The sequence below is a fragment of the Schistocerca cancellata genome, chromosome 9 (assembly GCF_023864275.1).
Source record: "Schistocerca cancellata isolate TAMUIC-IGC-003103 chromosome 9, iqSchCanc2.1, whole genome shotgun sequence".
Classification (NCBI taxonomy): Eukaryota; Metazoa; Arthropoda; class Insecta; order Orthoptera; family Acrididae; genus Schistocerca; species Schistocerca cancellata.
Window position 1 is genome coordinate 404,782,581 of NC_064634.1, and position 13,218 is coordinate 404,795,798.

At 40.1% G+C, this 13,218-nt stretch overlaps 1 protein-coding gene across 1 annotated transcript in view; it reads right to left on the reverse strand.

Annotated features, from left to right (window-relative positions):
- The window catches only part of LOC126100603 (peroxisomal targeting signal 2 receptor), a 41,474-nt gene extending 35,359 nt beyond the window's left edge, over positions 1-6,115 (reverse strand). Inside the window, exons 1-3 of the mRNA XM_049911231.1 lie at positions 5,960-6,115; positions 5,457-5,579; positions 650-825 (exon numbers count right to left, since the gene is read on the reverse strand). Coding sequence (XP_049767188.1) covers positions 650-825; positions 5,457-5,562 — 282 coding nt within the window. The 5' untranslated portion in view covers positions 5,563-5,579; positions 5,960-6,115. The remainder of the gene's footprint in view (positions 1-649; positions 826-5,456; positions 5,580-5,959) is intronic.
- Between the last annotated feature and the right edge of the window lie 7,103 nt (positions 6,116-13,218).

A 13,218-nucleotide genomic window follows, 5' to 3' on the forward strand; every position in this document is an offset into this window, starting at 1 on the left:
CCTGTGACTGACTGAGGATGGATCTTTGGATTTGTAATTTGACACTTACCCACTCAGTCACTAAGAAAAAAATATAACAGTTCACTTGTGCACCAAAAAATTTTATAAACAGTGGCTATAAAGTCAGCAGAGTCTGAATGGTTGCTAGAGATGGAATGTTGACAAATAGGAAAAAATTTTAACAATGTTACGGAACAAGTTGTGTTTCAGTGTCCACATTTCTCTAACCTAGTGCTGGGTGCACATCCTCCACAATCAAATTTTTGCATTTGCATCTGTTAATCCTGCTTCCTCCATACAACATCATTAAGATGCACTTCAACTTTTGAAACTCTGCACTTTATTTTTCATCAGGAGATGCAAGCCATCTCCTGATGAAGAATAAAGTGCAGAGGTTCAAAAGTTCAAGTTTTTGTGGCTTCAACAAGAGAGAATTTCATGTCATACAGAATTTTTTAGGAGTCACCTGTAAGATGTATAGGTCTTATAGAGAAAGGAACATATTTGAAAACCTGTATTACGAGCAATATACGGCGACAGCAGTTGGAAGTAGTAATTGCTTTTCGCATAATTTTCTTGTACATGATTATTTTAAGTTTACACTCACTCATTATTGGAGAAATTAGCAATTTTGATACTCAGAGCATACCTGTGGGCAAGCGACATTCCACAGCTGCAGGACTCCATCCCCACTTGCACTGACAGCAATGTTGGCATCAGTTTCACTCCACACAACATCAAATAGTCCATCTGGCCATGTGACACTTGACACTTCCACAAGGCCACCATCAGGTGTCAGCTCCAGGAGAAACAGTGTTCCTCCACCTGTGTAATTAAGACCTTTCTTAAACAGTGATAGAGACAGATGAGGTTAGTGCCAAGTACTGTGGAATGAAAATCCCATGCAACAACTTAGGAGTAGTTCCAGTCTAGAAGTATCCATCTATTCCTATATTTTTAAAGTGAATAATTAAACATTCTGGCAAGAACCTGAATTTATAATGTGAATATTACCAGGTCAACTACCAGTCTTCAACTGAAGAATCACACTCCTTTCTCCTCCCCTCCCCTACTCCCTCCCTCCCCAAAAAAAGTCATTATGTGCGATTCAAAATTCCAGGACAACCCACAATTAATTAAGGATATAGAGGGTTACACCAATTTTCTCAGACCACTGCCAGCAAACTGCATGACAAGTCTGCCATAGCACTGCCAAGTTGGGTATAATTTTGCTTAAAATTATCAGCCACTTTTAAACGATTAACCTTGAACCCTTTCAACCATTCTGAGCAGTAACATTACCCCTTCCCATTTGCTACTCAAATTCCATTAGAGGCTCCACTTAACAAAATAATGAGCTTTCGTGCAAACTATCTTCTATGCAGGGTGCCACAGGAGGAATGGTCAATATTCAGGGTAATGACAGGAAAGATCATTTGAAGCAACAAAGTCTGGTCAACATGGGTTCTAAAATGTCTGAGTATCTTAAGAGCTACCAGTACTACATCTTTGATATTGTACAAAAATCTCTTCTACTGCAAGCTTTTTGTTTCCCATATTTTGAGAGATGGTAGAATGGACCAAAATAAGCTATGGGCACTTTTTCATCTTTGCTGCTGTGAAGCACATCTATTCTATTGAACAGGTGCTCATGGCTCTTAAGGTATACAATTTAGAGTCCATGTTTACTGGGACTTTTTTTGGTTCAAATGATGGTTCCCAAATCCCTAAATACTGACCATTACTCCTGGAACACACTGTCTATTACTTCCACAGACTTCAGGAAAGAAAACTGTGTCACACAAAGAATTACAATCCTACAGTGTTTAGTAATTAAATAAATCATCTTACATCCACTTCTCAACTTCTGCTTCTTCTTACATATTCTATCTACAAGTAAAGACTTCCTGAAAACTTCATGTTCTTTGAAATAAATATGCAGTGACTTGTATCTATCTTTCCCTTACCTACTTATCATATGAACGGTCAGTTTATGTTCCTACTTTTTTTCCCCTCTCTTTCTCCCTCCCTTCCCCTGCCCCTAACACCTTTTCTTCTCCATCCCTTCCCCTGACCCCAACATCTTTTCTTATTAGTCAATGATTATTACATGAAAATATGATACCTTGCTCTACTTACTTTCATGCTAATCACTTTTGACACTATTTATTTTATTCATAGTGTTTTGGGTAAATTCCATATATGCTTCACTATTGAATGTTTCTACATTGTGCCAGCATTTAACAAAGCAAATGTTACTATTTTCATGATGTAGGCTATGACTGTCTAGTCTTTTATTCGAATACACCAGTATGCTGCAGTATTTCTCAGCACTTGTTGTACCACTCATTTTCAATAATGATATTGTTGCTTTTTGTTTTCTGGTTCTTCATTATTGATACAATGCACAGAATAGTGTCAGTTATAATAAAGACATCTCATCTCCTGGCACCACAGCATGCTAAGACTGAACATTTTGGATGTAGACTTCCACGCAACAAGTCTTCTGTTATATGGCAAATTCAATTGGACACACATCCAGCTTTTCAGATTTTAGGAATACTCATATGGAGCAGGAATCTGAGGAATGAGCAAATCCTGTCACTGCTCTATATCCCACAGTCTGGAAAAATGCCCTGTCAACTTCTCTAATTGTTTATCATTGTAAGTAACTATTAATACACAGGGTTGTTTATGGAGTCATAACAGAATGTTTTGTTCTGCTGATTAGGATTAACCTACTTGCTGTGGTGCATCATGATAAATTTTAAAATTAGTACAAGACAGCAGAAATATTTTACTTATTTTAAGTATCAATAGCATCAAAATGCACACAAATAGTCACTGTAGACCTATGTGTGTGTAGGTATTTTCATGATGATGTTTGGTTCTATACTGAGCAGAGAAAAATACTGTCAGGAAGTTGTTGCCCTGGAACAAAGTAATGACCATCTCTTTATTTGTTGTCTTGTAACACACAGAATGCCACAATGAACAACAACTGGTTTGCTCCTGACCTGTTGAACACTCAAAAGATTTTACTTTTTTCCCTTGTGATAAGAAAATTTGGGATAACTGAAGACTGGGATACAGCCCGTCGGCTTTGACCAATGACATCAGAAGTTATTGAAGATGATACATTGCACAGATTTAACAGCAAAAACAAATGTTGAGAAAAGCCAAACAAATGCAGGACAGAGAAACCAGATGGTAGACATATATCACAGACATCCATGTTTCAAACGTAATGTTAGATATATCACTTCTTTAAGCCCTGGTATTCTATTGTTTAGTTGACCTATATAACTCAACTGAAGAAAGGAATACTAGTGAAAAAAAAAAAAAAAAAAAAAAAAAAAAAAAAAAAAAAAAAAAAAGGGGGACAGAAGTAACATTAGCAAGCACTACCACAGGTGACAGTTACGAGTTGTATCCTGAACTTCAGTTAATTGCAGTACTAGCACTAGTATCCTATACCTCAGTTGACTTATGTAGCTCAATTGAAGTGCAGGGTGCAAGTTTTACAGTTGTTGCTTTTTTCATCTCTACTACTACTAGCATCTTATATTGCAGTTGATATGAATGCTAGTGAAGTCGAAAAGATAAAAATCCGTAAAATTTGAGCCCCATACTTCAGCTGACCAATAATGGTCAACTGAAGAATAGGATACAAATGCTACCGAAGACGAAAAAGTCAAAATTCATAAAATTGGCATCCTGTACCTCAGTTGAACTACGCAAATGCAAGAAAAAGTAATGTACATAACATTTTTATCCCTGTATAGGTCAAATGAAGTATGGGATACAATTTTTTTTTCCACCTTTGACAGTAATAGTATTGACTGTAAAGTATCATAGTAGTACTAGTAACGGCAAAAAAACCGACAACAGTATAATTTGTATCCTGTACTTCAGTTGACCTGGATAGGATACCAGTGCTAGCGAAGAGGAAAATCTTGGCATACGTAAAATTCGTATCCTGCACTTCAGTTTATCCATATACGTCAACTGCAAAATAGGAAACTAGTGCTAGCAAGGACGAAAAAAACAGCATATGTAACATTAACATGCTGTATCTCAGTGAATCATACGCAACACTGGCATTTTGTACCTCAGTTAAACTACAAAGGTAGTATCCTGTTCTTCAGTTGACTTATATTGCTCATCTGAAGAACAGTATACTATACTAGTGCTTGCGAAATCGAAAAACAGTGGCATACCAAAAATTTGTATCCTGTTCTTCAGTTGTCCTACATAGGTCAACTGAAGAATTGGATACTAGTGCTAGCGAAGGCGAAAAATAGCGACATACGTAACATTTGTATCCTGTACTTTAGTTGACGTGTATAGGTCAACTGAAGTCTCGCCACACAAGATTTATTATCTAAAACTAAAAAAAAGACATTAATATCTATGAGTAAACTATGATGTCATTGTTCAAAGCCGACGGGTTGAATCCCATTCTTTAGCTGACCCGAAAATTTATCACACTGTTGATCCACATGATTAATATATTAGTAAAGAGTTCTTTTATTTAAGACACACCAAATGGATGATAGCTATACAATGCCACACTTTATTTTTAACACCACAGAGAAATTCAGTTAAATATTACTTCTGCTGTTCTTTCAGAAACTTCTTACAACAAAATACTGCTAAGGCACATACTATGATTTGAAGTACAGCATTTAACATACTTCTTAGATTGTATGTGAAACAGTATCTAACATCAAAATGAAGCTAACAGCTGTTAAATAGAAGGCTGTTTCTTTTGTAAATCATTTCTTTCTCCTATGCTAATTCATATCCATAAATACTATTCTGGCATAAAGGTAAATCTGAGGTAATGTGCAGTGTTAAACTATAAAGATAAGTATAAGCCTGTCCAAAGCTAAAAGACTTTCTGTTTGCTTCCTTATTTCCAGTCTACATTTATCTATCAAAGGGTTTCTCATCAGGTACTCTCTCATGGCCATCTCTATGTATTGAACAAAATACAATTACTGTGTTCTCTTAGCAGAAAGACTTTTGCTTGGAATACTCATCTGTAACTCTTTGGATCAGGATATAATGAAATATGAAACTTCTATTTTTGTCACACTTTCAAGGATAATAAATGCTCAACAATAAATTCCAAATTTTCAATTTAACTGACAACTTTTTGTATTTTTCACCCTAGATCTCCCCATTAAACTTTGTGCACTGTAAATGTTTTAGACAATTAATGAAAACATGAAATCTACCTTATGCAGTGTAAATAGGTCTTCAGATGAAAAGTTTGGGCTACAAAGTACGCAGCTGATGTAGATCTCCAATATAGATGTCGCCTTAAGTATGCACATTCCGTCAGAAAAATGTGCAAACAGACATAATATTATCACTGAAAGCTGCCGTTACCTGATCTGCATGAACTGGTAACAGTTTTGTTCCTGCATTACATTAAACTAAGTACTCACCAGCCAATCCATAATACTGTGATGTTGCACATACTATTCTTTCAGGATGGAATGGAGAAAAACGAACCGAATACCCATGGCGATTCGGCGTTAAAAATGTAGGCATTCTTCTCCTGGTGTTGCCTATGAGAATGAATGTAAGTTTTGATTAAAACATAGTACTTTTTAACAAATGAATGTGGGGGCGTCCCTTTAACAGCCCGCGTAGTGACAAAAGTAATTTATTGAAAGCAACAAACATGTCCCAAAAACACCAATTTCTGGAGAAAATTGAACATTCTGAAGAGAATATGAAATTGCGGTTGGTTTAAGTGAAAGAGCCACCGTCACTGAAAATGTTGACATTCACAAACAGAAACAAAAACCATGGTCCTTGTGACACGCAATGTGAGTATGGAAAATTGTTGATGAATTTATAGTTTAGCAGTCAACTACCATAATACAGATTTTTTATGCACAAGTGTACAATACACGACACATTAGCAGCATATACAAGTTCTTACCGTCCGTATATACGCGATTCACACCATCTTACTTGCACTTTCAGTTCACTTCGTAGGGTCCATTAGTAATTTTTCAAACATCTGACAGATTTCACCAATCTTCAAAATTTGTCGGGAATCCATAATACCACCCTAGCACCTAGTGGAAACATTTGGAATTAAACCAAACAAATGGCAAGCGCTAAGCGTGAGACGCTTGGCGCGCGTTATGTCAGCAGCGCAAGTTCCGTACGCTTTCGTCGATACTGTGGTACGAATACGTGGACCACAAGTTCCATTGTTTAATAGCTAACTGTCCATGAAAAATTACAATACAAGATGTGGGTTCCACACACTAAAGCACAATTTTGGGGTTGGTCGTACCAGTGTTTAGTACGGAATGTCCTTCGTAGGTTGACCGCGTTTTCTCATTGTGCCGTCTGGGAAACGAAGCTTGCCACTTTATAGTTGAGACTCTGCGATCATTCCATTTCATATCCTCACAGACTCTTACACATGTGTATCAGTATGGGTTGACGCACTACAACTGACGTTATAGGATCAGGGCCGTATTTATGAGCAGGCTCTCTCATAGAGGACACCCGCGCCTTTGTTGTAATAACATGAACTTCCTCTTACCATAAAAAGTAGACGCTTATTCGGCTGATTTTTTTTAGTGGAAAGCTGATATGAATCTCGTCACCATTTACCTCTAAAACCAGACACCACCTCACGTTAAAATCCCAGTCAAGCTCATGGCATTTCAGTTGGAAACATCGATAACACTTTCAAACAACGGTTAAGAGAATTCTGGTTGTTTAATGTAAGTTCGGTTCCGTGGAAAGCCGACTGGCTCCATATCTCATTTTATCCAAACCAAGGTTCCTAACAACTATATATTTCCTGTCGCCAGACACGGGTCCCGAGCCTATGAGCTGGAAAAACCAGTTTTAGATAACTTTATTCGCTAACAAGATATTATGGGGAAGGTACAAGCTGTCATAATATCCATAGTGATTGACAGCGCACTGATAAGGCAACGGCTTACACGAGCAACTTAAATGAGCATCTACAACTGGCGTTCGGCTGAAATCGATCATGTAAATATGGCGCGAGCGTAAACATTAGGCTACGCTACTACAGGTCAGTGTATTCCCACAGTCTATAGACTCTGCTGTTATCACAACCTTTATTTGGCATTCATTTTCGTTGACTTCGCCAACTCATAACTAAATAACCACTTCTCAACTTAATCCGGACCTCGGGCTATGTTACAGATCTGTCCGCCACAACAACCAAATCAACCGATCTCAATCAAACGCCAGTTGTACTGTACTCATTTTAGAGCTTCATTCGGCTTCTTGTTCTTAAACTGGTCTAAAATAGTAACACACTACCCGTCAGATACGGTCCCTGCAAATTATAAAACCTGTACTGTCACGTACTGTGATGTAGGCCGCAGGGCCCTACTGCCAGGCGAGGAAAGCGTTTTTTAAAATACGAATGTATTTTTTTAAATAGTTTTCGTCGTTATGATTAAGCTACTACTAATGTAACTGATATAGCAATGTTAACGAATTCTGTTGAAGGCACAAATAATTTAAGTTCTGTATATATTTTTAATCTCGTCACTTCATTGAAGCGTAAATTGTATGGTAAAACTTTATACAGTAAAATAATAGAGCTTCAGTGCTACGTTATAGGGGGTTTCAATTCAAAAATTGCTCTACAATGCTGTTTTTGTGGGTTAAATATCACATTAAAGGTTGGTGCGTGAGTTCGTAGCGTTCTTCCATTAGGTTTGATAAGCACAACAAATTCACATAACAGAGAGTTCAGTCATCAATAATATATTCTCTTTCAGTATCTACAACAGTCCACCAACGCTGGGGTAACTTTTATATACCGCAGCTGTAGAAATTACGATGTTTTGAGGCGAAGAACACGTAGAGCCTTGGTCGGAGGGCATTTTCATCCGGAAACTTGTTCGTAAAGTGAGGGCGCAAGATCAGGTGAATAAGGTGGGTGAGCTGGTGCTTTGTTTGGGCTCTACCCTTCCTTTCTTTGCTGATGTTAGCATAAAGACACGGTTTCTCATCACCATAAAAGATACAGGACAGGAATGAACGATGTTTTTTACCAGCCAATTGATGAAGAGCAAGCAGAGCAGCACATACGACCACGCGCTGATTTTTGTGATCTTGGCTTAGAGCGTTTAGTACCCCCACCCCCAGCGCCGGCTTTAGGGTGGGGCGACCCGAGCGGTCGCCCAGGGCGCCGGGGCCCAAGGGGCGCCACGCACTAAACGCATGTAAAAAAAAAAAAATACAATTTACAATCACCCATTTCGCGAAACTAAAATATTATTCAGTCTCATTCAACATACGTCACTAATCTCACGAATGCGCGATGAATTCGGGGTAGCAGAAGAGAAATCATGCTGAATGCAATCTTCGTATTGTCTGCAACCATCCATGTTTGACGCGGGCTAGCACGGGCTCTACCAAAGCGCCTCTCTTATTTGTTTCAAGAACTGCAACAAGGAAGAGCCCATGCAGCCGCACCATCTCTCCTTCACAACAGAAACTACCGGTCGCTCCAAATAAAAGAAAATACAGACTGTGAAATATACATTACATTATGATTTAATTAATAGGAATGTATTTATATCGAATATTTGTGACTTAATGACTCATGTACATTAATTAATAGATCATGCAATGCGTGCACTTCATTCATAGAGAATTCTCCCCTAACGTACTGAAATAATACAGCGCCACACAATGTTTGTTAGACTGCATATGTTGGCAGCGCTACGATTTGCACCCGCATGTCAGTAATTGTCAGTAAGAGTCGGAGGCAGCGGTCATGTTTTCGTGGCTGAATAATTGTGTGTGAAACGAGTGTCGTGACTGTGTCAACATTTTAATTTTCTGGTAAGTGCGAAAAACATTTTTATCTTTCAGTTCAGGTTTTTTTCTAGTTACATCTACTGATAGGTGAATTTCTTTATTTGTTATAGATCGAATATTGTGGTCGCGAAATAGAGCAGTGTCCAAGCAATAATTTGTCAAATTATTAAATCATGCCAGAAGAGAAGGAAATGATTAAAAAAAAGCTTTCTGGTTCAGAAAATCGGAAAAGAAAAGCTGAAAAAGAAAAAGTTCTTGCTATATCACTGCTATACTGACTTACGGCAGCGACAGCAGCATGCTGGACTGACGTCACAGGCTACACAAGACTCACATGGAGCGTCTTAGCGGGCTTTCAGATTATTTGGATTTCATTTCCATTTAAAAAAATAAAATACTCAAATTTACGATGGAAAAAACCATGTTATGATCATAAGATGACGCCATTAACCACTTAAGACGATTTCTAGAAAACAGTGAAATACCGTGTTGCAAAGCACTGCCTGGTTCGCTATTTATACAATAAAGGGCGCCAACTGGACGACTCGCCCGGGGCACCTGGATGGCTAAGGCCGGCCCTGCCCACCCCAACCCATTTTTGAATGCGTTTTCGAATGGATTAATGCGTAAACGATCATCAGCAAACCGAGAAGGTGTTACTGCACGTGGGAATGGGCGGTGGGGGGTTACGTACGTCAAAACGATACTCCTTCTGAAGAGAAAACATTCTCTTGCCGTGCTCTGTTCATTGGCGTTATCCCTTTGCACGGCGCAAATGTTTCTGGCTGCCTCGGTTGCAGGCCCCCCTCTGTTGAACTCAAACAGAATAATATGTCGAAGTGTTTCGATTTCTCCGCTTGGCACCCCGTTTTCGAGCGTCCACAGCTCTACTCACTATCTTCAAATGATAAAATGACGATACATAAACTCAAAAACAAATAAAAATGACTCTATAAATAAATCCATAGCAACAGGAATACCAACAAGCAAAACAAAAACGCTACGAACTTAAGCACCAACTAAATACGATAGTTGGAACTTTAATAGTGCAGCTCGTACAAAATAGATCCGCGTTTCAAAGTTTTACTGGTCTTCAAAGTAGTCACCAGCATTGTGTATAACCCGTCGTCGGCGATGTGGAAGCCGTAGGATACTCTTAGCAGTGCCAGTTGTGTTGACAGTTCGAGCGGAGAGGTCTATTGCCCGACGAATTTGTAGCAGTTCTGAAGTGAATGCCGTGAAGTGTTTCCTTCAGTTTAGAAATCGAGTTGAACTTACGAGGGCTTAAGTCAGGGTAGTGTAGTAGGTGATATAGCACTTAGCAGCCCCGTCAGTCAAACAAATCAGTAACAGTTTGCACTGTAAATGCTTGTGCATTGTCCTGCAAAATGATGGCCAGGTCCTGCAGAAAGTGTCATCACTTCTGTCTCTATGCTGTTCATTTTTGGAACAAAACCTACGGCCAGATTACGCCTGTCTGTATAGACTAACCGTTTTGTGTCTACCTGTCAACACTTAAACATTTCACTTGTTGCCCAGGGGAAAATAAGCATTAATGGTTTTCTCTTTCCGCATATTCTTGGAGGTATTAACAAATCTACAAACGTACGACTTGTAATGGCTATAATTATTAGTGTGCAAACGGCGTAAATACTGATGTGATGTTCAAGACACAAAGGAATTAATAACACCAGGTGCCAGGGGGCGTTGTTTGAATCAATGGGGTAAGTTGAAAATTTGTGCCAGACCAGGTCTGCTGCTTACGAGGCAGATGCGCTGACCACTGCTCCATCCAGACACAATGGTATCGTAACTGCACGGACTACCTTAGCACGGCTCCCGTCATATCCAAATTCTAAATCTATTCGCACACCACTGATGTAGTGCGTGTAGTGCCTCCTTACTCGTGATATTTCGCTGATTTCCGTAAGAGTTCAGGCATGGTGTGCATCCGCACTGAAGTGACCTTTGGCCGTCTTCGCCTTACTAACACGGGATGATTCACCAAAAATTTGCACCGCTAATGTTGAGGAAATGGAAAGTGCTATTGATGTGCAATTTTCACTGAATGGACTAGTAGTTAGGGGCTCGTATTGTTAGCCAATAAATACATTTCAATAATGCCTAGAAAGTCATTTTTTTTCAAACGCATACTTTTTTAAATGTAACAAAGCCTATTGACATTAACAGACTAAAAGTAGGGTAAATTAGAATGTCACTGGTGTTTGTTGAAAGGTTCTAGTGCGAGTCGTTTACGAGATATCGTATTTTGAGAAGTTCCGACACCTATACTTGCAGAATACCTTTGGTAGCACACACCTAAGGACAACTAAGTGCATACTCTAGTTACGTGGATTCTGACCAGTAACTAGACAATTGACCATCGCAGGCTGTGTTCAAAATCACCACCGACAGCAGCAATACACGCTTCCAGTCTGGTATGGAACGATGCTAGCATTTCACCGGAGATGTCCGAACAAGCTACAGTAATACGTCGTTGCATATCTTCGAGTGTAGTTGGTATATCATTGCAGACAGCGTTGTTCAGCTTTTCCCACGGAAAAAATGTCTACAGGACGTGAAATCCGGGGAACGGGCCAGCCAAGGCACAGGTCCTCTGAATCCAATCCAACAATTTGGAAACAATTCGTGAAGACATGCTATAGTACTTCGTGCACTATGGGTTGAACAGCTGCCATGTTGGTTCCTCTAATCGCAGAGGAATGTCTTTTAGTATCGGTGGATGATGGTCTGTTAGGAGGCTGTGATACTTGGGAGCGTTCAGCGTTCCGTCTACGAAAAACGGGCCTATGAGCTGATGGTTCACTATCCCACACACCACACATTTTCGCTCAATGGATGTTGACGTTCCTCTTAACGAAACCAACGGGGTTTGTCAACGGACCTGTAGCGCATGTTTCGGCGGTTTACCTGGCCATGATTGGTAAATGTGGCTTCATCGCTAAACAAGGTAGATGATACATCTGGAGTATTACGTCTTAATGCCCTTGTACAGAAGTTAACACGATTCTCGTAATCGTTTCTATACAGCTCTTAACCGAGAGTGATGTGATAGGGATGGAACCTATGTCAATGTAAAATGTGCAGTACAGTTGCCTGATTCGTGCCACCTCCTAGTGCTATTGCGCGGGACCTAACGTACGATTGGCTCTGAGCACTATGCGACTTAACTTCTGAGGTCATCAGTCGCCTAGAACTTAGAACTAATTATACCTAACTAACCTAAGGACATCACACACATCCATGCCCGAGGCAGGATTCGAACCTGTTACCGTAGCGGTCACGCGGTTCCAGACTGAAGCGCCTAGAACCGCACGGCCACACCGGCCGGCCACCTAACGTACGGATCAACTGCAACATTAGCAAGAACATTAATTTGCCCCTCTTATGTCGTCACTTGTTTCCTTCTGTTACGTTGTCTAGGTGTTACTCTACAGCTTTCACGTAACTGGTTGAAGAGGTTGATAAATAATTGTCGAGAGTGAATGAAATTTTCATTCTGCAGCGAGCAGTGCGCTGATATGAAAATTACTGGCAGATTAAAACTGTGAGCCGGACTGAGACTCGAACTTGGGACACATTGCCTTTCGCGAGCGAGTGCTCTACCAAATGAGCTATCCAAGCACGACTCACGACCCGTTCCCAGAGCTTTACTTCCGCCAGTACCTCGTCTCCTATCTTCCAGGCTTCACAGAGGCTCGCCTGCAAACCTTGCAAGAACAACTCTCCTGGATGAGATTACGGAGACATGGCTGAGCCACAGCCTGGGGGAGGTTTTCAGAATGACATTTTCGCTCTGCATCGGAGTGTGCGCTTATATGAAACTTCCTGGCAGATTAAAACTGTGTGCCGGACCGAGATGGTTCACGTCTAGAGGGATATCTTGCCGCATACACCGTACAAGAATGAACTGCATTCTTCCTACACTCTCCTTATACCATGAGCACGTTGGTTTTTTCAGCATTAGTAAATCCCATCGTCCCCTCGTGACCTACTGCTTGGACCGTCACACACTGACTGACTATCAGGTTTCAAAAATGTTCAAATGTGTGTGAAATCTTATGGGACTTAAGTACTAAGGTCATCAGTCCCTAAGCTTACACACTACTTAACCTAAATTATCCTAAGGACAAATACACACACCCATGTCCGAGGGAGGACTCGAACCTCCGCTGGGACCAGCCACACAGTCCATGACTGCAGCGCCCGAGACCGCTCGGCTAATCCCGCGCGGCTATCAGGTTTCAATACACTCAAAGAATACGGTACACAAGCAAATTGTAAACAAACATAACAGCATCGTACCTACAGGGTGTTTCAAAAATGACCGGTATATTTGAAACGGCA